We start from the raw sequence: 27363 nt of genomic DNA, 5'->3' as shown, positions 1-27363 counted from the left end.
TGTTCATTCTTCCCTGTCCTCAATGTTTCTCCACTGAACAAAGAGACAGGATGTAGTTTATAGCCTCAATCCTAGCATGTTGCTGACCAATTAGAATTCCTTGCAATAAAATTGGGCCAATGGCCAAACCCACAAGTATCCTGTTTCAGGCTCAATGTATAGACAATTTGGACCAATGATAACTTGCCACATGTAGCTATGAGTCTAAAGAGTTGTTGAACTGAAAAACAACTATTTCCATTGATCGTTAATTACCTCTAGTTCTCTGCGTTGTATTTAGCTTCTAATATTCTTACACATTCATGTTGTACATAATGAAGTATTATATTTTCCCATCTATTTTGGTACTTGAATGGTTGTGTTTTGTAAGGAGATTGTAGTGGACATTTTTATCAATAATGAGGTGAGACTGGGTCAATCACCAATCAGGACATTACTTTATTCAAAACTTATAAGGCAATAACCGAGGCTGGTCGGCTCAACAGTCTTGACTGTTGGCTGAGAACCCTGACACAAGGAATACGAAGATATTTTATAGCAAAGATACACCCTCTTCGTCTACATGACAAATAAGATGTATGGAATGGGTCACAAGATGAGACTTGATATATGAGAAAGGAGTATCCCCCAGCCAGATAGCATTTGCTATGAAGACTGTTCTTATTGTACAGAAACCAGAGTTTGGCCCCCAAAACAAGCTTCCTCATCATTATCCATACCCAAGCCATCTCTCCCTGGTACCTCATTATACACAAACACCAATTCATTCTATGGAATGCATGCTGTAGGTTTTATCACCAAAGGCATCGTAAATCTACTGTCAGTGTTAACAGACACATGAGAGTTCTAAGAACCCTATTCTATTGCAGAAAACAACCATTTGATGCAATAACAATATTATAACAATCTTGTAATTTCTGCTCTCACAATATTTAATTTGCCTCAATCCGTCCGTTCTCTATCAGACTTTGTGTCAGTTCCATTTCCCTAAACCCCAGGATTTGAAATGGAGAAGAACTATAGACCCTATTGAGGTTAATGGAGGCTAAATTCCATTTTGTAGAACGATGACAAACCCATGAATGTTATTACTCACCTTCTCCATCCTCTGCTCTTCCCTCCATCTATAGGTGACCACCATCTTCGCAGAGTCCACCGTGGGTCTGAACATGAAGTCCAAACAGTTTCAGCCACTGGATGGCAAGCGTCAGCAGGCCCAGTCCACGGTGGGCGAGACCAGTGTGGAGTGGCAGCAGCTGCACCTGCGCGTCCACATGTTCACCGCCTGCGCCGTGGTCAACTTGCAGGTAGGGATGGGCGTGTCGACACAGATGTCATCAATACTGCTGATACTGGCAACGTGATTTCTGTATCGATACTTTGCTTTCTGGTATCAATAACATATGCGTATTTTTTTTTTTTTTAATGTTTCCGTTAGGAAAATGTGGCGCCGGACATTTGACCGGCAGCATTTTAAATTTACTGGACATTTTAATTACAGTTACCGGATCAAAATGCATTGGTTGTGCAACCTGATTAGGGCTTCCACCCACAGTGCTCAGAATGCCAGAAATCACATTTAGTTTATGGTAATTTATCTTAACAGAACATGCAACCCGGATGCAATGGCATGCGTCATTCTTACTGAATTCTGATGAGCAATTTGAAGATGTTTGAATACGTAGGCGGTGCGTCCATAAGGCTTGGGGAAGCTTTCCATAAAGTAAATTGAATTAAATTGCCAATATGATATAGCCTAAATAGATTTCTCCTGTCTATACAAAAGTAAATAAAATAATTCACAATAGGCTGCTACAGCAGAAATCATGATTTGGCCACGGAGGATCATTAGCTCCTTAAAAAACAAAGCTGTAGATTGTTTTAAATCGCATAGCCTACAGTTGGAAGGGCACGCAATTTGGACAGAGTGCGCAGCAAATACCAAATAGATTATTGTTGAGTTGCGACTGTCAGTGAAAAGCAGAGACCCAGACAGGCATATTGCAATAGTTAAAAATACAATCACGGCTTATGTTTGGAAAGCGAAATGGCTTCCAATATGTATTTTTAATTATAAAAATTCTAAACTTAATTGAGTGAAAAGTATGCTGTCTTCTTGACACCAGCGGAGAGCATAGGCCATATCCCTGGTAAGTGTGCATATTCAATCAATCAATCAATCAATTAATTATATGTATTTATAAAGCCCTCTTTACATCAGCAGATGTCGAAGTGCTATACAGAAACCCAGCCTAAAACCCCAAACAGCAAGCAATGCAGATGTAGAAGCACGGTGGCTAGGAAAAAAAACCTAGAAAGGCAGAAACCTAGAGAGGAACCAGGCTCTGAGGGGTGGCCAGTCCCCTTCTGGCTGTGCCGGGTGGAGATTATAACAGTACGTGGCCATTAAGGCCAGATTTTTCTCCAAGATGTTCAAACATTCATAGATTAACAGCAGGGTCAAATAATAATTACAGTGGTCAGTACATCAGGAGTAAATGTCACTTGGCTTTTCATAGCCGGGCATTTAGAGGTTGAAATAGCAGGTGCGGTAGAGAGAGAGTTGAAAACAGCAGGTCTGGGACAAGGTAGCACGTCAGGTGAACAGGTCAGGGTTCCATAGCCGCAGGCAGAAGAGTGGAAACTGGAGCAGCGGCATGACCAGGTGGACTGGGGACAGCAAGGAGTCATCAGGCCAGGTAGTCCTGAGGCATGGTCCTAGGGCTCAGGTCCTCCGGGAGGGAGAGTGAGAGAATTAGAGGGAGCATACTTAAATTCACACAGGACACCGGATAAGACAGGAGAATAACACCACATATAACAGACTGACCCTAGCCCCCCAGCACATAGACTATTGCAGCATAGATACTGGAGGCTGAGACGGAGGGGTCGGGAGACACTGTGGCCCCGTCCGACGATACCCCCGGACAGGGCCAACCAGGCAGGATATAACCCCACCCACTTTGCCAAAGTACAGCCCCCACACCACCAGAGGGATATCAACAGACCACCAACCTACTACCCTGAGACAAGGCTGAGTATAGCCCACGAAGATCTCCTCCACTGCATGAGCCCGAGGGGGCGACAAACCGGACAGGGAGATCACGTCAGTGGCTCAACCCACTCAAGTGACGTACCCCTCCTAGGGACGGCATGGAAAGCACCAGTAAGCCAGTGACTCAGCCCCCGTAATAGGGTCAGAGGCAGAGAATCCCAATGGAGAGACCGGAACCGGCCAGGCAGAGACAGCAAAGGCGGTTTGTCACTCCAGTGCCTTTCCGTTCACCTTCGCACCCCTGGGCCAGACTACACTCAATCATAGGACCTACTGAAGAGATGAGTCTTCAGTAAAGACTTAAAGGTTGAGACCGAGTCTGCGTCTCTCACATGGATAGGCAGACCGTTCCATAAAAATTGAGAAAGCCCTGCCTCCAGCTGTTTGCTTAGAAATTCCCTGCTGATTTTGTACGTTTGCCCACTGACAAAGACATGATCAGTCTATGATTTTAATTTTAGGTTTATTTGAACAGTGAGAGACAGAATAACAACAAAAACATCCAGAAAAACATATGTCAAAATGTTATACATTGATTTGCATTTTAATGAGGGAAATAAGTATTTGACCCCCCTCTCAATCAGAAAGATTTCTGGCTCCCAGCTGTCTTTTTATACAGGTAACGAGCTGATATTAGGAGCACATTCTTAAAGGGAGTGCTCCTAATCTCAGCGTGTTACCTGTATGAAAGACACCTGTCCACAGAAGCAATCAATCAATCAGATTCCAAACTCTCCACCATGGCCAAGACCAAAGAGCTCTCCAAGGATGTCAGGGACAAGATTGTAGACCTACACAAGGCTGGAATGGGCTACAAGACCATCGCCAAGCAGCTTGGTGAGAAGGTGACAACCGTTAGTGTGATTATTCGCAAATGGAAGAAACACAAAATAACTGTCAATCTCCCTCTGCCTGGGGCTCCATGCAAGATCTCACCTCGTGGAGTTGCAATGATCATGAGAATGGTGAGGAATCAGCCCAGAACTACACAGGAGGATCTTGTCAATGATCTCAAGGCAGCTGGGACCATAGTCACCAAGAAAACAATTGGTAACACACTACGCCGTGAAAGACTGAAATCCTGCAGCGCCCGCAAGGTCCCCCTGCTCAAGAAAGCACATATACAGGCCCGTCTGAAGTTTGCCAATGAACATCTGAATGATTCAGAGGAGAACTGGGTGAAAGTGTTGTTGTCAGGTGAGACCAAAATCGAGCTCTTTGGCATCAACTCAACTCGCCGTGTTTGGAGGAGGAGGAATGCTGCCTATGACCCAAAGAACACCATCCCCACCGTCAAACATGGAGGTGGAAACATTATGCTTTGGGGGTATTTTTCTGCTAAGGGGACAGGACAACTTCACCGCATCAAAGGGACGATGGACGGGGCCATGTACTGTCAAATCTTGGGTGAGAACCTCCTTCCCTCAGCCAGGGCATTGAAAATGGGTCGTGGATGGGTATTCCAGCATGACAATGACCCAAAACACACGGCCATGGCAACAAAGGAGTGGCTCAAGAAGAAGCACATTAAGGTCCTGGAGTGGCCTAGCCAGTCTCCAGACCTTAATCCCATAGAAAATCTGTGGAGGGAGCTGAAGGTTCGAGTTGCCAAACGTCAGCCTCGAAACCTTAATGACTTGGAGAAGATCTGCAAAGAGGAGTGGGACAAAATCCCTCCTGAGATGTGTGCAAACCTGGTGGCCAACTACAAGAAACGTCTGACCTCTGTGATTGCCAACAAGGGTTTTGCCACCAAGTACTAAGTCATGTTTTGCAGAGGGGTCAAATACTTATTTCCCTCATTTAAAATGCAAATCAATTTATAACATTTTTGACATGCGTTTTTCTGGATTTGTTTGTTGTTATTCTGTCTCTCACTGTTCAAATAAACCTACCATTAAAATTATAGACTGATAATTTCTTTGTCAGTGGGCAAACATACAAAATCAGCAGGGGATCAAATACTTTTTTCCCTCACTGTACGGACAAAATCGGAGAGATGGGTAGGAGCAAGCCCATATAATGCTTTGTAGGTTATCAGTAAAACCTTCACTGTCTTTATCAATGGGTCAGTGCCCTTTTTTCTTTTTTTGCCAATAATTTCCTCCTCCAGGTTAGATGGATGTCATATTGTGTTTGTCTCTCCTTTTTGTAGGCCCAGAGTAGGCTACCCTGTATTTAGTTGTATTAAAATAGGTTCTGTTAATGTCTCCAGTCATATAAATTGTAGTAGAATTGCATGAAATGTGTTCATAAAAGGCCAACATTTTCCTTTGATATAGACTGCCTACTTTATGCCACTACACACTGCATTTAAGTCTTTTTTTTGTGAACAGTGATTGATTTATATTAGCCTAAATAATCACATTAGGAACAGTAGGCTACCTTTACGTGAGTCTGCAAATGTGAGGATGCATGGAATGCTTTATTATAATGGTGAAAATGTGCTTCTCCAAACGTGAAACCCACGCGCCGCCTATGTTAGCATAACTGTTCACATTTACTTTTCCTCAGCCAACAAGATGAATAACAAATAAACTCACTAGCCTAACTCCATAGTGGAAAAGTTAACCTAGTCTATTGGTCAGCTTGTCTTTCTGTGCGAGAAATAAATAGGAAATTCCGAACAGACTCTGGGACATTTGTGGGATGATAGATTCCAAATTCATACAACCAGTAGGCCTAGGCAATATCCCAAAAAAACTTTTTTTAAAAGCAATGAGGCTCATGCAACAGATCAGGACGTTTAGCTTAAAATGTTGATAAACTATTTCTTCACATAAGTGCAGAAATGCGCACAAGGCAGTAGGCTACGCGCGAATGTTCGTTACGTAATGCAATTAGTGGTAAACACCATTTGTGAGGGGTTTCATGTGACTGATGAAAATATCCTTTAGAAAGAGGGGATATCTAAATATGCAACTACTAGCATGGGTTGCTAATATGACTAGGATTGTGCCTTTTGGCTACTGGACAATGAGAGAAAGTTGATTTTGAAAACCAATAGAATGAGGGAAAAAAGGCTACTTGTTTCAATGGTATATGGAAGTCTTTAACAATTGCCTGCAAGTTTTTGGCTAGGCTACTTAGAAGAAAGGTAAGACGTGCCTCATAATATGTAGTAAAACGTTCAGGTTTCAAACAATGAAGTACAGTGGGGAAAACAAGTATTTAGTCAGCCACCAATTGTGCAAGTTCTCCCACTTAAAAAGATGAGAGAGGCCTGTAATTTTCATCATAGGTACACGTCAACTATGACAGACAAATTGAGAGAAAAAAAATCCAGAAAATCACATTGTAGGATTTTTTATGAATTTATTTGCAAATTATGATGGAAAATAAGTATTTGGTCACCTACAAACAAGCAAGATTTCTGGCTCTCACAGACCTGTAACTTCTTCTTTAAGAGGCTCCTCTGTCCTCCACTCGTTACCTGTATTAATGGCACCTGTTTGAACTTGTTATCAGTATAAAAGACACCTGTCCACAACCTCAAACAGTCACACTCCAAACTCCACTATGGCCAAGACCAAAGAGCTGTCAAAGGACACCAGAAACAAAATTGTAGACCTGCACCAGGCTGGGAAGACTGAATCTGCAATAGGTAAGCAGCTTGGTTTGAAGAAATCAACTGTGGGACCAATTATTAGGAAATGGAAGACATACAAGACCACTGATATTCTCCCTCGATCTGGGGCTCCACGCAAGATCTCACCCCGTGGGGTCAAAATGATCACAAGAACAGTGAGCAAAGATCCCAGAACCATACGGGGGGACCTAGTGAATGACCTGCAGAGAGCTGGGACCAAAGTAACAAAGCCTACCATCAGTAACACACTACGCCGCCAGGGACTCAAATTCTGCAGTGCCAGACGTGTCCCCCTGCTTAAGCCAGTACATGTCCAGGCCCGTCTGAAGTTTGCTAGAGTGCATTTGGATGATCCAGAAGAGGATTGGGAGAATGTCAGATGAAACCAAAATATAACTTTTTGGTAAACACTCAACTCGTCGTGTTTGGAGGACAAAGAATGCTGAGTTGCATCCAAAGAACACCATACCTACTGTGAAGCATGGGGGTGGAAACATCATGCTTTGGGGCTGTTTTTCTGCAAAGGGACCAGGACGACTGATCCGTGTAAAGGAAAGAATGAATGGGGCCATGTATCGTGAGATTTTGAGTGAAAACCTCCTTCCATCAGCAAGGGCATTGAAGATGAAACGTGGCTGGGTCTTTCAGCATGACAATGATCCCAAACACACCGCCCGGGCAACGAAGGAGTGGCTTCGTAAGAAGCATTTCAAGGTCCTGGAGTGGCCTAGCCAGTCTCCAGATCTCAACCCCATAGAAAATCTTTGGAGGGAGTTGAAAGTCCATGTTGCCCAGCGACAGCCCCAAAACATCACTGCTCTAGAGGACATCTGCATGGAGGAATGGGCCAAAATACCAGCAACAGTGTGTGAAAACCTTGTGAAGACTTACAGAAAATCGTTTGACCTGTGTCATTGCCAACAAAGGGTATATAACAAAGTATTGAGAAACTTTTGTTATTGACCAAATACTTATTTTCCACCATAATTTGCAAATAAATTCATTAAAAATCCTACAATGTGATTTTCAGGAAAAAAAATTCTCATTTTGTCTGTCATAGTTGACGTGTACCTATGATGAAAATTACAGGCCTCTCTCATCTTTTTAAGTGGGATAACTTGCACAACTGGTGGCTGACTAAATACTTTTTTTCCCCACTGTATATGGTTTCAAAATTCATACTGTCTCCAGCTCATTGCAAGGTGGTGTGTGACGCGTTGAAGCTTGCTTAGTTGCCTATGCACTTGAATTGTGAATGGGAAGCGCGCTTCAATTTACCAGTTGAGAAAGACATAGTAGGTCTACCTCTTTTTAATCATAGCCATGTTTCTTTTTTACACACGATTGCCTTTAGAATTGTTGCACAATGATTGGGCTTATTAAAGCACGTTTCACTCCAGCAGCAACAAACAACTGTTTGGTGAGCTGTAGCAGCATCTCTCGCGCAACATTGACTGGTATTTCAATAAATGAACAGGCTAAAAATGCATTATTTCGCAATGAGATTTTTATTTCTCGACCAATTGACCGGCTGGAATTGTATTTATCGGTTTTTCATTTTTATCTGACAAAAACCGTCTGTTACCGGCTAACGGAAACACTGCCGGAGATGTTTATGGTATCATGAAAAATGAAACGTAACACGTTATAAATCTGGCTTCTGTTCATTAGGCACCAAACGGACTGAAACAATGACTATCTGCTCTAGTCCAATAACAAACAGTAATTTTTGTTTTCTCACACCCCAACCTGCAGGCGCTGCCAGACAAGCTGAACCCGGTAGTGCGTCCGCTGATGGAGGCGGCTAAGCGGGAAGAGAATACCCTGGTGCAGGGCTACGCCGCCTCCTTCATTGCCAAGCTGCTGCAGCAGTGTGCTGGTAGGCAGCCATGTCCCAATTCCAAGATCGTCAAGAACCTGTGTTCATCGGTCTGCGTGGACCCCCTGCTCACGCCCTCCTCGGCCTGCCCTGTGCCCCCGACTCAGGAGACTGCTAAAGGTATGGGATGGTAGAGCTGGGGTGATATAGACAGTCATATTGCGATAAATTTAGCTATTTTGCTTGATAACAATACAAAAAAATGTATGGACAGTTGGGCATACCTTACCGTAGCGGCAAGCAGGGCTCTAAAGTGCGACCAATTTTTGTTCGCAACATGTAATGTGTTGGTCCCATGTTTCAAGCCCTGAAATAAACGATCCCAGAAATGTTCAATACACACAAAAAGCTTATTTCTCTCAAATTTTGTGTACCAATTTGTTTACATCCCTGTTGGTAAGCATTTCTCCTTTGCCAAGATAGTCCATCCACCTGACAGGTGTAGCATGTCAGGAATCTGATTAAACAGCATGATCATTACACAGGTGCACCTTGTGCTGGGGACAATTAAAGGCCACTAAAATGTGCAGTTTTGTCACACAACGCCACAGATGTCTGAAGTTGAGGGAGCGTGCAATTGGCATGCTGACTGCAGGAATGTCCACCAGAGCTGTTGCCAGAGAATTGAATGGTCATTTATTTACCATATGTTCGATCAGGTTCAAGTCTGGGCTCTGGCTGGGCTACTCAAGGACATTCAGAGACATAGGGTCTGAATACGTATGTAAATGCAAAGCTGTCATCAAGGCAAAGGGTGGCTACTAAAATTTCTTTAACACTTTTATTTGTTTACTACATGATTACATATGTGTTATTTCATAGTTTTGATGTCTTCACTATTATTCTACAATGTAGAAAATAGAAAGAAAAAAAAATCCCTTGAATGAATGTGTCCAAACTTTTGACTGGTACTGTATGTGTAATTGTTGTAATGATTTGGCTTCACTCTACCATTGTACAGATGTGTTTGCTTCATGCTTGCACCATAATATATAGTGAAACTGCTTGTTTCTGACCCATATTAGCGGCACAAGTGTTTTTTGGGGGGAAGGGGGGGGGGGTTTACATTCATAAACCATGTCACGGGCTGTTCTAAAACTACTTGTGGGCCGCATTTGTTTTACAACTTGTTCAGTCATGTTTGTTACCTCGCTAGCTAGCTAACAACCTGGTAACTTTACCAGTGTATCCAAACATTTGGGGTCACAGAAAGAAAGGAAAAGGGATATCTTCTTCAGGAGATCAGTGAATGAATAACATGTATTTCATGTAGTCATCACAAACTTGATGCTGTTAAAGAGACACTGTACAATCTTTAATGCAATCCTTCTCAATAGGAAAATAGTGCTTTTACATAATGTAGAAACCTGATATTCAACCAATATCTTTTTAATTTCAATTACTGGTATTTGTATTAAACATTTTGTATTTACAGGCTTGCATGTTAGTTTCTAGGGCACAACGTGCTTCAGAAGTAGCTAGAATTATATAGGCTGTATCTCAATCGATTAAAGAAAATCGTATTTTCTGTTGCTACTACATTTTGTTGTGCACTTAACTTTTTAATGTTAGGTGCACCAGTGCTACCAATGAAACATGTTAATTTAGAGCCCTGATGGCAGGTTTTTTCCCCAGTGCCAATTAAGACAACTGATGGTATAGCCTATGATTCAAAAAGTAAGCTATTTCATCTAACATATCCAGGTAAATCATGATTTGATATTTTATTGTGCAACCTGTCAAAATAGGATCCAGAATGATCAGATTTATTTTTGGCTCTTCAGAGATCAATTTGCGAACATCTTTGTACATCGGCTTATTGGCCCAGCCCTATGCTATATCAGGGCTCCAGACTGCAACCATTTAGTCACATTTTGCGACCCTTTGACTTGGCTGTGCAAGTTAAAACATGTCTGGTCGCATTGGTGCGAGCTGCACATTCTACAGGTCACCTCACTCAAAACATCCTATTTTTTAGAAGGCTAAAACCATGATTTGTTCAAACGGTAAAGTACATTATCCTCATGATTCATGTAATGAAAGTGTCTGCCTGCACCTGTACCTGTTTCTCTGGGGCCTGCTGCTGTGTCGAGCGAGCCTCTCCCTCTCCTTTCCCGGGGAAAAACAATGCTCCGGGGAGAAAAAAAGTGTTCTGATTTGTATAATGTTTTAAAAATCAAATTGACATAGTTGAAGAGTGGAGGATCTCTGTTTTCTGTAGGTATAATTTATTTCTAAATTTTGAACTCAATAACTACTATTTTACAACCAAGATATTTGATATGGCTTTGAGACAGGCGAAATGCGCTTTGGCGATTGCATAGGCCTCATTGGGCGGTAGGCTACAACTGCAAAGTTTTTTGGGACATTACATTTGCTGTTAGTTTAATACATGGCTACTAGCAGTGGGTATTAGAGTTTGTGCTTTAGCTAATGTGTTTTGAGTTTCCACTTACTCAGGTGGTGAATTGGCCTATGATATTTGTACACATAAAGATGCTCTATTGAAAAAATATTAATAAATCAGACCATTCTGGAGCTCTATTTTAACAGTAAAATATAACAAATAGCCTAATTGTCAGCCCAAATGCCTGATGAAACAACATATTTATTGAATACCATCTCGGTAGTATATTACACGTTTTAATAAAGCACTCTGAATGACTTTATAAGATGATACAAATTGTCTCTTCTGTGGCGCTGTAAAAATAAATAAATAAATGGGTGCCACCAAATGGAAAAATGGGAAATGTTAGTCTGGAGCCCTGTAATATTATTCATCACCTGAGGAAGTGGGAACTAAACATTTAGCTAGATTTGTTACCTCTAAATATGGTCTTGTTGCTCAATAGCCATGTAGGCTAATAGATTAATCAATCAGTAAATGTAATGTCCTACAAAACGGTGCTAGGCCTAGGCTACTTGCCTACTTGATGTTGGCCTATTCAGTGAAAATGGCACGCTCTGCTCGGCGCTGCTCCGTGGGCGCATCAAAACCATACTGCATAGCATACTGCGGTTGTAAAGTGGTACCATGAATTCAATATTGAGAGGTGAGAAATAAAAGCTGTGACTCTCCTCTCAGTAACTAGAAGATTAGTTGTTTGGAAACTATTTTTCCCTCAATTGCGTTTTGAGCAACGGTCATATGCTTTTGCTTATCTGAATGCATCTCTCCCTCCTCCATTCACACAGTTGGAAGATGGAGTGAGTGGCTCGCTCACACAGCAGCCGACAGCGAAACCGGGACGGGCAGATACTTTCATAGTAGGAATCAACATGATTCATAGGATATTATTGCTGTTGACCAAATAATGGTTTTAGAAAAGAACTGTTCTTGTAGTCCCACCCTGTTTCAGTAAATGTTCTTCAATTTGGTGCCTGATGAATACAACCCAGATTTAACCTTAACAAGGTAGTAGCAGCCAGAAATATATATTCTATTACATGAAACCCTCTGACACTTACTTTATTTTCTCTCCCTAGCCGGCGTGTCGGAGAAAGAATGCATGCACCACATGGTCAATAAGACAAAGGGCATCATCACCCTGTACCGCCACCAGAGGGCAGCATTTGCCATCACCAGCAAGAGGGGCCCCACCCCCAAAACCCCCAAGACACCCACCACTGAACTGCCCCCCGGCAGCACCATCACCACAGACACTGATGAGGTGGGTGTCTGAGAGGGAGCAAACGGTTACCTGAACATTTACCTGTGTGTTGACTGTGTTTTAATGATTTATTTTGACTTTTTCAGAATAAAAAACCATGCCTCGTCCAGAGAAGAGGAGCAGAGTTCTCGCTGATGACGGTTGCCAGGCACTTTGGCCAGGAGCTGACAGGGTCACTGCCCTACCTGTGGGAGTCCATGGTGGGACCTCTGAAGGCTGTGGTGGAGGACAACCAAGGCATCGGTATGCTACACTCATTAGATTGACATTTTAGTAATTTAGCAGACGCTCTTACTTTTACCCCCTTTTTCTCCCCAATTTCGTGATATCCAATTGCGATCTTGTCTCATCGCTGCAACTCCCCAACGGGCTCGGGAGAGGCGAAGGTAGAGTCATGCGTCCTCCGAAACATGACCCGCCAAACCGCGCTCCTTAACACCTGCCAGCTTAACCCAGAAGCCAGCTGCATCTATGTGTCGGAAGAAACACAGTTCAACTGACGACCGAAGTCAGCCTGCAGGCGCTTGGCCCGCCACAAGGAGTTGCTAGAGCGCGATGAGCCAAGTAAAGCCCCCCGGCCAAACCCTCCCCTAACCCGAACAACGCTGGGCCAATTGTGCGCCGCCCTATAGGACTCCTGGTCATGGCTGGTTGTGAAACAGCCTGGGAATGAACCCGGGTCTGTAGTGACACCTCAAGCGCTGCGATGCAGTGCCTTCGACATGTTCATTGGGATCACTGTAGGAAAACCTTTCAAAACGCAAACTGAAAATGAGCGTTTCTTATTGAACAAGTACAGGTAGCCCTTCCCTGTTTCAGTCCATTTGGTGCTTAATGAACATGACCCAGATGTATTTCTGTTTGCTACCCGCATGTCCACTTCTAGATGGGTATCTTCATATACCTCTTGTGTGTGTCGTCATCAATGAAGAGATATTGATGTATATAATTTTTCTCTGTGGTGTTGTAGATTGGAAGCTCCAGATGGAGAGGGGGGATGCTGCGGCCCAGGATCTGGTCAACTCACTGCAGGTCCTGGAGGTCACGGCTGGGGCCATGGCCCCTGAGCTCAAACCTCTGGTAATAGAACATGCAGGAGTCTCCCCAGTAGAAACACCACCTACCCTATCTACCAAACCACAGTGGAAGATTGACTTATCAAAGTTCTTGTTTTCATTTAAAAGGGAAATTATAAAACTTGTTTTCAGACTTCAAAAGTAGTCTGTCAAGATGAATCCACATCCCTTGCCATCTGCTGTGTAGTTCCAACTATATGCCCCAAGCCCAAATTAATGGTGAAGATGAGCACCGGTATCTGGAGTAACGTGCTGGTGTTTGGATTGTGCCATGTAGATTGATCTACAAAACAGGTGGCCAGGGACGTGGGTTTTTCTCGACAGAAGACTTTGACATGAAAACATCGGAAAACTTTGATTTTGGAGTGTAATGTCTCTAAAGAATGCATTTACTGTATTGTCTGTCTGATGGTCAAATCTTCCCCTTTGTGTATTTCAGTTGTTGGAGCACCTGCCCCACCTGTTCACCTGTCTGCAGCATCCATACACTGCCGTGCGTCACATGGGGGCGCGCTGCGTGGGCGTGCTCAGTAAGATCGCTACCATGGAGACCATGCACCTGTTCCTGGAGCGCGTGCTTCCCTGGCTGGGGTGCATCGAGGACAGCACTAAGCAGGAGGGGGCCATCGAGGCCATGGCCTGTATCTTTCATACGTTGTCACGCAGTTAGACATGTTCCCATACTACATACTATATGATTTTTTATAAATAGGGTTGGAAAATTATATGCCATGTAGCAGACACTTTTATCTAGGGCCGGGACGATACCAGTATAAGCGATTCTCGTTAGTATCGTGGCAAGGAAACAAAACACAAAGCGGATTTAACTTATTTAGGAAAAGAGCTCTGTTGGAAACAAACATCATTATGTTGTCATCCAGAGTCACATTTATTTATTTAAAGAACCAAAGAGTTTGGTTTGCTTCGTGTTTTCATTTTTGCATACACTTTAATCATATGTGACTCCAGTGGGAATCGAATCCATGACCATCCAATACCTGATGTAACTGAAAGTATTTGAGGTTCACTATGGGTGTAATGACACCAGGGGAGTGGGTGTCATTGTCGTGTGGTTGGTTGTCCTTGACCCCTTGGCCCCCCCAGGTGTGATGGAGCAGTTGGATGTGGACATTGTGCCGTACATTGTGCTGCTGGTAGTGCCGGTGCTGGGCCGCATGAGTGACCCCAGTGACAGTGTCCGTTTCATGGCCACGCAGTGCTTCGCCACCCTCATCCGCCTGCTACCCCTGGAGGTATACACACACACAAACCAATACAGAACAGTCAGTATGTTTTAAGGAAATTCGTTTGAGCAAGTATTTATTTAGGAGTAGTTATTCGCTTTTTTGGGATTACATTTACATTTTAGTCATTTAGCAGACGCTCTTATCCAGAGCGACTTACAGTTAGTGAGTGCATACATTTTCATACTGGCCCCCCGTGGGAAATGAACCCACAACCCTGGCGTTGCAAATGCCATGCTCTACCAACTGAGCTACAGGGGACTACATGCCAGGTGATTCTGTGCAGTCCGAATGCAATGTAGTCAATTTCAAACATTCACTAGATCTGCCGTATACAGTGCATTCAGAAAGTATTCAGACCCCTTGTCTTTTTCCACATTTTGTTACAGCCTTAATCTAAAATGGATTCAATCGTTTTTTTCCCCTCCTCAATCTACACACAATACCCCATAATGACAAAGCAAAAACAGGTTTTTAGAAATGTTTGCAAATGTATTCAAAATAAAAAAACTAAAATACTTAGGTATACAGACCCTTTACTCAGTACTTTGTTGAAGAACCTTTGGCAGCGATTACAGCCTCGAGTCTTCTTTGGTATGACGCTACAAGCTTGGTACACCTGTATTTGGGGAGTTTCTCCTGTTCTCTGCAGATCCTCTCAAGCTCTGTCAGGTTTAATGGGGAGCGTCGCTGCACAGCTATTTTCAGGTCTCTCCAGAGATGTTCGATCGGGTTCAAGTCCAGGCTCTGGCTGGGCCACTCATTGACATTCAGAGACTTTTCCCGATGCCACTCCTGCGTTGTCTTGGCTGTGTGCATAGGGAAGTTGTCCTGTTGGAAGGTGAACCTTCGCCCCAGTCTGAGGTCCTGAGCGCTCTGGAGCAGGTTTTCATCAATAATCTCTGTATACTTTGCTCCGTTCATCTTTCCCTCGATCCTGACTAGTCTCCCAGTCCCTGCCGCTGAAAAACATCCCCACAGCATGATGCTGCCACCACCATGCCTCACCATAGGGATGGTGCCAGGTTTCCTCCAGACGTGACGCTTGGCATTCACGCCAAAGAGTTCAATCTTGGTTTTATCAGACCAGAGAATCTTGTCTCATGGTTTGAGAGTCCTTTTAGGTGCCTTTTGGCAAACTCCAAGCGGGCTGTCATGTGCCTTTTTACTGAGGAGTGGCTTCTGTCTGGCCACTCTACCATAAAGGCCTGATTGATGGAGTGCTGTTTTGGTACCCTTCCCCAGATCTGTGCCTTGACACAATCCTGTCTCTGAGCTCTACGGACAATTCCTTCGACCTCATGGCTTGGTTTTTGACATGCACTGTCAACTGTGGGACCAATCAATTGAATTTACCACATGTGGACTCCAATCAAGTTGTAGAAACATCTCAAGGATGATCAATGGAAACAGAATGCACCTGAAATCAATTTTGAGTGCCATAGCAAAGGGTCTGAATACTTATGTAAATAAGGTATTTCAGTTTTTTATTTTTAATACATTTGCCAAAAAATTCTAAACTTGTTTTTGCTTTGTCGTTTTGGGGTATTGTGTGTAGATTTAAAAATTAAACAATTTTAGAATAAGGCTAACTTAACAATGTGGAAAAAGTCTAGGGGTCTGAATACTTTCCAAATGCACTGTATCATTTCTTAACCCTGGGCAACATGGGCCTGGGAGGTTTACAGGGATATTGGTATCTACAGTACTCCACCAATTATACATTTTTGAACTCACTTTACTTCTGTAATTTAAGCTTTAAAACTGCGGTGTTATCTGTGCCTCGTGGCAAAATGTGTAGTATTGCAGGATATTGGTTTTGAAGTTGCAACAACAAAAAATCTCTGCCCCATGACACACAATGTGTAAAATTGCAGGAAATTTGCTTGAACATTGCAAAGTTCTCTCTACAATGCCAAGAGGCTGGCCTTTAAAATGTTCCATCCCAGGGCCCGAGACTTGGTTGGTCCGGCCATACACTGTTGGAAGTCGTAGTACAACACCTCGTATGCTATTTTTATCTCACTCAAGTTGTTCTGATTATGAGGTTGTCCCTGATGAATTTGCTATCACAAAAGGGGTCCCCGGGCCCAAAAAAGTTTGAGAACCCCTGATCTACAGTGTTACTTCCTACTGCACAATATGGTCAATTCTATTTTGCCCAGTAGAAGGCAGTATATCTCATTGTTATCCTATATTTTATGTGATGGTCATTTGGAGGATGTGTGTTCTCCTTCCATTTTGATTGAAGGCGACTTTGACCTCTCAGTCAGCGGTTAAGTGTTGTCAGCTCATTTGTTCAGTTCAGTCAGAGATGAAGTGGGAGTAATGAATCAGGCACACTGCAGAACCGGACAATTCAATGTCATTACCTTCCATACCGAGACTTACATTGTTGACTCCCATATTTCATATTTAGGAGGCTTGGCTTTTGCACCTGATATTATTTGTTTAGAGATCTTACAGCCTTTTCACGCTCGTGCTGTGCCCATTCATATTGCACTCAGATATTTTATTTTCTCATTGTCCTTTCCAGCAAGGTTCCAGCAACTATGGTGGATGCTAAACCAGGCCAGCGAAGTACAGTTGGGCTTGGTTCGGCTTAGTGGTGTGAGAAGGGTATGAGTTTTGAGTCCTATTTATTCATTTTTTTTTTAGGCGGGTATCCCGGACCCTCCCACCATGTCGGACGATCTGATTCGCCAAAAGGCCAGAGAGCGTCACTTTCTGGAGCAGCTGCTTGACGGCAGGAAGCTGGAGAACTACAAGATCCCTGTGCCCATCCAGGCCGAGCTCCGCAAGTATCAGCAGGTGTGTTTACAAATCTGTGTTTACATGTCTATCTTTTTACTTTTCTGTGTTTGTTTACACATGTTTCTATATGTGTGTTTTAGAGATGGATCAATAATCAGTAGAACCTCTATTAGCCCTTTCCTATCGGCTATTGGCCCTTGACTATAGGTGCAGTGTCAAACTGCTGCAAGCTACAGCCGGCGCATATTTATTGGAATGGCGCATCAATCTCATCACCTTGCACTTGATCTTTTATTTCAATCTGAATGCTTTCCTGACATGTCGTAGTGGGAGGACTACACATGACAAAGCAAAAACATTTACATTAGTATTCAGACCCTTTACTCAGTACTTTGTTGAAGCACCTTTGGCAGCGATTACAGCCTGGAGTCTGACACTACAAACTTGGCACACCTGTATTTGGGGAGTTTCTCCCATTCTTCTCTGCAGATCCTCTCAAGGTCTGTCAGGTTGGATGGGGGAGTGTTGCTGCACAGCTATTTTCGTGTTCAAGTCCAGGCACTGGCTGGCCCACTCAAGGACATTCAGAGACTTGTCCCGAAGCTACTCCTGCGTTGTCTTGGCTGTGTGCTTAGGGTCGTTGTCCTGTTGGAAGTTGAACCTTCGCCCCAGTCTGAGGTCCTGAGTGCTCTGGAGCAGGTTTTCATCAAGCATCTCTCTGTACTTTGCTCCTTTTCATCTTTCCCTTGATCCTGACTAGTCTCCCAGTCCCTGCCGCTGAAAAACATCCCCACAGCATGACGTTGCCACCACCATGCTTCACCGAAGGCATGGTATTGGCTAGGTGATTAGCGGTGCCTAGTTTCTTCCAGAAGTGACGCTTGGCATTCAGGCTAAAGAGTTCAATCTTGGTTTCATCAGACCAGAGAATATTGTTTCTCGTGGTCTGAGAGTCCTTTAGGTGCCTTTTGGCAAACTCCAAGCAGGCTGTCGTGCCTTTGATGCCACTCCTCAGTAAATCTGGCCACTCTACCATAAAGGCCTGATTTGGTGGTGCTGCAGAGATGGTTGTCCTTCTGGAAGGTTCTCCCATCTCCAGAGGCACTCTGGAGCTCTGTCAGTGACCATTGGGTTCTTGGTCACCTCCCTGACCAAGGCCCTTCTCCCCCGATTGCTCAGTTTGGCCGGGCGGCCAGCTCTAGGAAGAGTCTTGGTGGTTCCAAACTTCTACCATTTAAGAATGATGAAGGCTACTGTGTTCTTGGGGACCTTCAATGCTGCAGAAATGTTTTGGTACCCTTCCCTAGATCTGTGCCTCGACACAATCCTGTCTCGGAGCTCTACGGACAATTCCTTCGACCTCATGGCATGGTTTTTGCTCTGACATGCACTGTCAACTGTGGGACCTTTATATAGACCGGTGTGTGTGCCTTTCCAAATCATGTCCAATCAATTGAATTTACCACAGGTGGATTCCAAGTTGTAGAAACAGCTCAAGGATGATCAATGGAAACGGGATGCACCTGAGCTCAATTTTGAGTCTCATAGCAAAGGGTCTGAATACTTATGTAAATAAGGTATTTCAGTTTTTGTATTAATAAATCCCCCCCCCCCCCCCAAAAAACAAAAAAACAAAACTGTTTTTCGCTTTGTCATTGTGGGATGTTGTGTGTAGATTGAGTTTTTTTTTTATTGAATATGCATTCACCTGTATTGTAAGTAGGTCTAGGCGTCATCTTGATTTACCCAGTTTATCAAGAGGGATTTACCGTTTTAAATAAATAATTAGGTACACTGAACAAATATAAATGCAACAATTTCGAAGAGTTACAGTTCATATAAGGAAATCCGTCAATTGAAATAAATTAATTAGGCCCTAATCTACGAATTTCACATGACTGGGAATACAGATATGCATCTGTTGGTCACAGATACTGTTCAAAAAAGTAGGGGCGTGGATCAGAAAACCAATCAGTATCTGGTGTGACCACCATTTGCCTCATGCAGTGCGACACATCTCCTTCACATAAAGTTGATCAGGCTGTTGATTGTGAATTTTGTCTTCTTCAATGGCTGTGCGAAGTTGCTGAATATGGTCATACTCGTTGATCCAGAGCATCCAAAACATGCTTGTTGTGTCAATTCCTGACTACAAGCTATACCGAGCACTCAAGCCTAAATCCACCCAGGGTGCTCAAAGCACTCCCAACCTGCAGGGGGCAACCATGCAACCGGAGCTGTTGAAACCAACCACCAGGAAGTGCTCTGGGGACCATATTAACCTGCGCACCCACAAGCAGTGCATGTGCATGGCATCGAAATGTTTGGTAAAAGCTTACTTGGCTCTCACTCATTCCTGAGAAGAGATACCAATGACCACAGCTCCTGATCATCCAAAGACGCAACTGGTAGGACAGAATGTGTTGTGAATTCATGCTTCTATATGCCCTTTTGTTTGGTTGTAACATACAATACAATTATTAATTAAATTAAATAGTGAAGACTTCATTATGTGAACGCAGAACTTGACAGTTGATAACCAGCGCGGCAGTGAGGACGAGGATCAAAGGGCTGAAGTCAAGCTGTCGACGCAAAGGAAGAATTGCCTGTGAAACTCTACACCATGGCCAAGGAAACTTTTGGGAAAACAGTCAAGCAACTGAAGCAAGAGCGGACCTTAGCCAAATCTGCTTTCACCAGACAAGCGAACTACCTGAGTAAAGCTGCAGCTGGTATGATTAAGCATGAACTACAAGAGGAGTTCAGCAAGCTCAGTTCCCTGGCTAGAAGTGTCGGTGATTCAAATGATGACTACGCGGCTGGCCTACTGGCTGAAGCGGGAACTAAGGGAGATGAAGAGGTCAAGCTCGACAAGGACCAGCATGCTGATCTTGAAAGGACGATTGAAGAGTGTGACATGAAATTGGAGGAAATCCGAGAGGCAGTCCAATTCAACCTCTGGCCAAGATACGGTAAAGAGGAGGTAGACTTTGCAATCCAAGAAGCGGAGAAAGCCTGTGACAGAGCCAAAGAAACCCCCGTCACTGCTATTAACAGGGACGGCTATGAACTACAGCTGGAAAGAGCGAGGAAGCTAATCCATGATGCAAGTGAAAGCCTGAAAGACTGGGAAAAATGGGTCCCACACGATGAGACTGCAGATCTGAAAGGCAGAGTAAAAGATCTGAGAATATTCGGCAGTAACCTCGAGGCCAAAATAACAGAATTCCTCATCGCACAGAGAATTGCAGAAGAGGACAGAAGACCTACAGAGCTTCAACCAAGAGCAGTCCCACAACCAGTGGTGAGAATAAAACCAACCAGTCTACCTAAATTCACTGGGCTTAGGAGGAATTTCCACAGATGGAGGAAAGACTGGGAGAGCCTGCAAAAGCAGGGAGAGCCGACTGGTTCAGTGGAGGTGAAGAAGTTTCAACTTCTTGACAGTGTGGACGAGAGAATATGTAGAGACCTGCGCCTGTCATCATATAACAGTGCTGAAGACATGTTTAGAGTACTCCAAAACCGGTATGGAAACAAGCCAACAATTGCTTTGGAGATAATTGAGGACCTGGAGAGGATCCCTCCTTTAAAGTCACACCAACCAAGGAAGGTTATTGACCTGATTCAAGCTGTGGAAAAGGCCCTGAATGACCTCACGGAGCTCGAAAGCAGTGGAGCCATAAAGAATCCCCTTGTCATCAGATCCATAGAGAGCAAGCTGCCGGATAACATGAAGAGAGACTGGCTGACATTCATGGTCAACCCAAGAAATGGAGTCACACCTGACAATCACTTCGACAGCCTTCTAATATTTTTAAAGACACAAGAGGACATACTGGAGAAACTAGACCAGTTGGGTGTAAGTGAAAACCCTGAAAAGAAAGCTACGTACCCGGAGAAGCGGTATGCTTCCACAAGGTCCATGAGAAAGGGAGGATGCGTTGTGTGTGGAGATGAAAAGCACCGTGAGAAGATTTTCTTTTGTAAGCAGTTCAAAGAACTAAAGCCTAGTGAGAAGCTGAATGCTGTCGAAAGACTGGGAGCATGCAGAAGATGCCTCAGATGTCATGGAGAGGATGAGGAATGTACGGACACTTACCTTTGCAGAAACAGAGACTGCAAAAGAGGAAGCTCCTCGGATCACCATTTCTTTCTCTGCCTTAAAGAAGGGGCTAAGAGGAAAGAATACGTGAAAGTGGAAAAACCCAGCACCAGGAGGCAAACATTCACAGAGGAGCAAGAGAGATTAATACGTGAGCTCACCCCGGACGTGGCAGAAAAATTCAGGAATGCTTTCACCAACATGGCAAAATCACACTGCACTGGAGGAAGCCTTCCTGGGGGGATGGACTCAAGCACACGTGAATTACCAGTTATTCTTATGCTTCTCTAAGTAACTACTAACGCAGGGCAGAAAATTGGAACTCTCATTGACTTAGCATCAGACACCAACTACATCACTCACACAGCCGCCAGGAGACTGAAGCTTCGAAGTGAAAGGATCACACTAGTCGTCCATGGAGTTGGAGGCATGGCCATGAAGGTGAAGACCAAAAGATACTTACTCAAGGTGAGAGTCAAGACACCAAGAGGCACGGAGAAAGCTCATGAGCTGATCTGTTATGGGTTGGATGAGATTGCAAAAGTTCACAGAGCAATCAAAGCACAACACCTCAAGAAGTTCTTCCCGATACCAACCTGGAAGACCTTCACAGACCAGAACATGTTGAGCTTCTCATAAGCCACCGGGAAGGAAGACTTGCTCCACAGAGAGTAAAGGTAGTAGGAGATCTTGTCCTGTGGGAGAGCCCTTTAGGAAAGACCGTTGGAGGAGCACATCCAGACCTCTGTGAAGTAGTGGACATGGCCCTGCACAATTCTGAAACTCATTTTGCACGATCTATGAGAATCACAGCAGTAAAGTATCAAGAAATTGCTGAGATGCAAGAATCTAGAGCTGAAACTAAAACCACTGTTATTGGCAAAGAGTTCTTGGACTGGTGGAAGTGGGACAGCATTGGTGCGGCCTGTGAACCCATGTGTGGAGGATGTCGTTGTGGTAACTGTCAACCAGGAGGCAAAGACATGACTCTTAGTGAAGAAAGAGAGCTTGAGATAATCAGGCAAGGTCTCAGTTACGTGGAGTCAGATGTGCATAGTCAGGAGCCTCACTGGGACACAAAATACCCTTGGATTGAAGATCCAAGTTCCCTGCCCAACAACAGAAGCGCAGTGGAAGCCACGTTTCTGAGGACGGAGAAACAACTCAAGAGAGAACCAGATTGGCGTGCAGCATACACAACTCAAGTTCATGAGATGGTGGAAAGGAAGGCAGCAAAGAAACTCACTAGAAAGACCATTGCCGACTGGAAAGGTCCAGTATGGTACGTCAGTCACTTGAGAGCACCAAACCCACACTCTATAACTACACCTGTCCGACTGGTATGGAACAGCAGCCAGAGGTTTAGAGGAAGCAGCATGAATGACCTTCTTCTGAAAGGGCCTGATGTACTTAATCCTATTCGAGCGGTACTGCTAAGGTTCAGGAGAGGAATCCATGCTGCTCTCGGCGACATCAAAAAGATGTACAATTCTGTGTGGCTCGAAGACCTGGAGATGCACCTCCATAGATTCCTCTGGAGAGACGGGGATGATGGGGACATTGAGGAATATGCCATCACCAGGGTCAACATGGGCGATCGACCAGCAGGGTGTATCGCACAACTAGCCATGAGAGAAACAGCGAAGTTGCCCATGTTCACACATCTGAAAGAGGAACGGAGGGTCCTTGAAGAGGATTCCTACGTAGATGACATCCTGACATCCCATAATGACCTGGAAAAGCTAGACGGAACCACCAAAAAAGTCGAAGAAATCCTAAAGGCAGGTGGATTCTTCCTCAAGCCGTGGGTCCGATCAGGCCAAAGTGGGAGGCAAACATCTACATCAGAACATCCAACATCATCAGATGAAGTCTTCATCCTCCCCAACCAAGTGAGAGAAGGAGACAACAGAGCCCTTGGAGTTGGTTATTTAGTCGAATCAGACAAACTGTACCTCATGACCTCGATAAACTTCTCAAAGAGACAAAAGAAGATGAGGATCAGTCAAGATCTCGTTGGAGATGAAGTGAGAATGAAAACTCCAAACCCACTGACCAGAAGGCAACTGCTTAGCCAAGTAGCTAGTTTGTACGACCCAATAGGCCTTGCAACACCTGCCAAACAGAAAGGAGCCATTTTAGTCAGAAAAGCATTCCAAGAAACTGGAGGCAAAGCTCTAACAAGAGACACATGGGACACACCTCTGTCTGAGAAACTTAGAGGAGAAGCAATCCGCCTGTTTGAGGAATACAGACACCTCAACCAAATTACCTTCCATAGAAGCCTGACTCCAGTCAAAAGGATTGGAGAACCCTGGGGAATAACATTCTCAGATGGGAGCGACCAGAGTTATGGAGCAGTGGCATACTTCAGGTGGGAGACCGAGCAAGGCATCCTGGTCCGACTTGTTGAGTCCAAAGCCAAGCTTACACCACTTGACCAAAAGGGAGAACCAGTGAAGGCTGAAGTCTGTGGTGCTGTGTTCGCTGCAAGACTCAGGAAATACATTGAAAAGCACAGTCGGATGCAAGTAGGACGTTGGATCCATCTGTTAGATAGTCAAACTGTGCTGGGTGCAATCCAAAGGGACAGTTATGGGTACCAGACCTTTTTGCAAACAGAGTGGGAGAGATCCAGAAGTCCACATCAGTTGAGGACTGGAGATGGATTCCAGGTGAGCAAAACATTGCTGACCTCATGACAAGAGGAGCAACCCCAGAGGACCTCAAAGAGAACTCTGTGTGGCAGAACGGCCCAGAGTTTCTGAAACGACCTGTAGAGGATTGGCCGACAAAGTCAGCCAAAGAAGTCGCTGCAGATGCCAAAGAAGGCATAAACAAGCTCCAAAGGAAATGTTTTACAGCAGCACTGACCCGAGCGCAGGTGGGGAAAAAGATCCAACATGCTCCACGTATACCAATATCTCCAACCTCTGACAAAGGTAAAGACCTGCAAAGCAGCCCCTAATGGAAGAGGGCACCAAATCCAAGTCCAAAGACCACCTTCTGGTTATTCAGTGGGGAATATCCTTAACATCAGCAAGTTCAGCAGTTTAACCAGGTTGACAAGAGTCATTGCCTGGGTGTGGAGAGCTGCCACAAGGTGGAAAGAAATGCTAGCCAAGACCACCACCACAAGCAAGCCAAAGAAAAAGGAAATTCCTTCAGCTCTTGAGATCAAGTCCAGAATCAAGAAAGCTACACTTACCATCATGGAGTGTGAAGATGCACTCAGGGATCTCTTCCTTGCAGCCCAAAAGGATGTAACCTGGCCAGACACCACACTCAGCAGGCTTGCTGTGGTCAAAGAGGAAAACACTGGACTCTTGCTCTGTGGAGGAAGATTCCAAATCTTTAATGAAGAAAAAACTGCAGTACCAATCTTGCCCTGCACGTCATGGGTATCCTCCCTTCTAGCTCAAGAAGCCCACAAGACAAATCATGAAGACATCGCAGGCACACTCCTCCGGATGAGAAGGAAAGCGTGGGTGGTAAGAGGCCGGAAACTAGCTCAAAAGATCGTGGATAACTGTGTGACATGCAGGAAACTTAAGGCCCGGAGAGTGCCAACAGATCATGAGTGACCTTCCATCGGAGAGAATAACACCAGCCAATCCCTTTGAGTACACCACAGTGGACTTATTTGGACCTTATGAAGTGAAGGATGAGGTGAGAAAGAAGGTGAAACTTAAGGTGTGGGGAATTGTCTTTTGCTGCATGGTGTCAAGAGCTATGCACACAGACCTTGTCAGCGACCAGTCAGCTGAAGGCTTCCTGTTAGCCTACCAAAGATTTACGGCACTGAGAGGGCATCCAAGGAAATTGTGGTCGGATCCTGGAAAAAACTTTGTCGGAGCCAGACCTGCCCTCAAAGAACTCTACATGTTTCTGGACCGGCTGGAGAAGTCGAAGCTTGAAAACGACGTTTCCAAGCATGGCACAGAATGGAGCTGGAGGATCCATCCAGCAGACTCACCTCACAGAAACGGAGCTGCTGAAGCCGCTGTCCGAACTGTGAAGCGGGCTTTACACAATCTGGGAGGTAATGGAGTCCTCACATGGGGTAATGGAGTCCTCACATGGGGTGAATTTCAGACTTTCCTTTATATGGCTTCCAACCTTGCCAATGAGCGGCCTATTGATGCCAGGACTCAGAGCAGAGAGGACTGTGTAGAATACATTAGCCCAAATTCACTTCTACTCGGACGGACCGGACCCAGAGGAGATCCAGGGACCTTTGACTTTGAAGGTTACTCCTACAAGAGATTAAGAACCATCCAAACAGAAGTTGACCGATTCTGGAGGAAATGGAGTCAGTTAGCCGGACCAAACCTGTTTGTCCGGACCAAGTGGCACACCGCTCACAGGAATGTGGCAATTGGAGATGTCGTCTGGCTGGCCGACCAGAACGCCTTGAGAGGTCAGTACAGGCTTGCCAGAGTTATTGACGTTAACACTGACAAGAAGGGAATCGTGAGGGATGTATATCTCCGATCCTTCCCCAGCTACCCAGTCGCAACTGTGAAGCCCACTAAAAAGATGGAAAAACATTCAATCAAGATACCAGCAACAGTTCTTCACAGGGATGTCAGACGGATAGTTGTCTTGCTTCCAGTTGAAGAGCAGCAGCAACAGGATCAAAAATAGAGTAACTGAATCCAACACATCACAGTTCTGTGTGACCTCCTTGGGTTGAAGAACCAGGAGGTCAAGTGGGAGGTGTTGTGTCAATTCCTGACTACAAGCTATACCGAGCACTCAAGCCTAAATCCACCCAGGGTGCTCAAAGCACTCCCAACCTGCAGGGGGCAACCATGCAACCGGAGCTGTTGGAAACCAACCACCAGGAAGTGCTCTGGGGACCATATTAACCTGCGCACCCACAAGCAGTGCATGTGCATGGCATCGAAATGTTTGGTAAAAGCTTACTTGGCTCTCACTCATTCCTGAGAAGAGATACCAATGACCACAGCTCCTGATCATCCAAAGACGCAACTGGTAGGACAGAATGTGTTGTGAATTCATGCTTCTATATGCCCTTTTGTTTGGTTGTAACATACAATACAATTATTAATTAAATTAAATAGTGAAGACTTCATTATGTGAACGCAGAACTTGACAATGCTCAATGGGTGACATGTCTGAGTATGCAGGACGCTGAAACATGAGGTGATGGCAGTGGATGAATGGCACGACAATGGGCCTCGTCATAGTACCTCGGTATATTCACATTTCCGTTGATAAAATGCAATTGTGTTCGTTGTCCGTAGTTTATGCCTGCCCATACCATAACCCCACCACACCCATGGGGCACTCTGTTCACAACGTTGACATCAGCAAACCGCTTGTCCACACAACGCCATAGCCACAGAGTCTGCCATCTGCCCGGTACAGTTGAAATCCATGAAGAGCACACTTTTCCAGTGGCCATTGAAGGTGAGAATTTGCCCACTGAAGTCGGTTACAGCTCTGGAGGACATTCCTGCAGTCAGCATGCCAATTGCATGCTCCCTCAAACGTGAGACATCTGTGGCACATTTTAGTGGCCTTTTATCGTCCCCAGCACAAGGTGCACATGTGTAATGATCATACTGTTTAATCATCTTTTTGATATGCTACACCTGTCGGGTGGATGGATTATTTTGGCAAAGTAGAAATTCTCAGTAACAGGGATGTAAACACATTTCTGGGCTCTTTTTATTTCAGCTCATGAAACATGGGACCAACACTTTACATGTTGCTTTCATAATTTTGTTCCGTGTAATAATTGACTATTCCACCCTGACCGAGTTCTCGTGCAATATTTCACGCAATATGATTGCAAACGTGACTTTCATTGACATTAAGGTGCAGTAATGAGGCGCTTTCAGAGCAGGGCAGAGAAAATAAAGAAATTACATTTTTTGTAAAAAATAAAAGATATGTATTGCTGTTTTTTTATATTTTAATGTTTTTAAATACTTTTGTCATCGTGGCAGAGACATGTATGT

General features: G+C 44.4%; 1 protein-coding gene across 1 annotated transcript in view; it reads left to right on the top strand.

Annotated features, from left to right (window-relative positions):
- LOC121569164 (TATA-binding protein-associated factor 172) overlaps positions 1-27363 on the top strand; it is an 83378-nt gene that overhangs the window by 43491 nt on the left and 12524 nt on the right. Inside the window, exons 20-27 of the mRNA XM_041879851.2 lie at positions 1131-1307; positions 8400-8643; positions 12010-12194; positions 12281-12437; positions 13165-13274; positions 13710-13911; positions 14375-14523; positions 17173-17325. Of these exons, the coding sequence (XP_041735785.2) occupies positions 1131-1307; positions 8400-8643; positions 12010-12194; positions 12281-12437; positions 13165-13274; positions 13710-13911; positions 14375-14523; positions 17173-17325 (1377 nt within the window). The remainder of the gene's footprint in view (positions 1-1130; positions 1308-8399; positions 8644-12009; positions 12195-12280; positions 12438-13164; positions 13275-13709; positions 13912-14374; positions 14524-17172; positions 17326-27363) is intronic.

This window comes from Coregonus clupeaformis, chromosome 1 (assembly GCF_020615455.1).
Source record: "Coregonus clupeaformis isolate EN_2021a chromosome 1, ASM2061545v1, whole genome shotgun sequence".
In the NCBI taxonomy this organism is placed as follows: Eukaryota; Metazoa; Chordata; class Actinopteri; order Salmoniformes; family Salmonidae; genus Coregonus; species Coregonus clupeaformis.
This window is presented reverse-complemented; position numbering and strand designations above follow the sequence as displayed.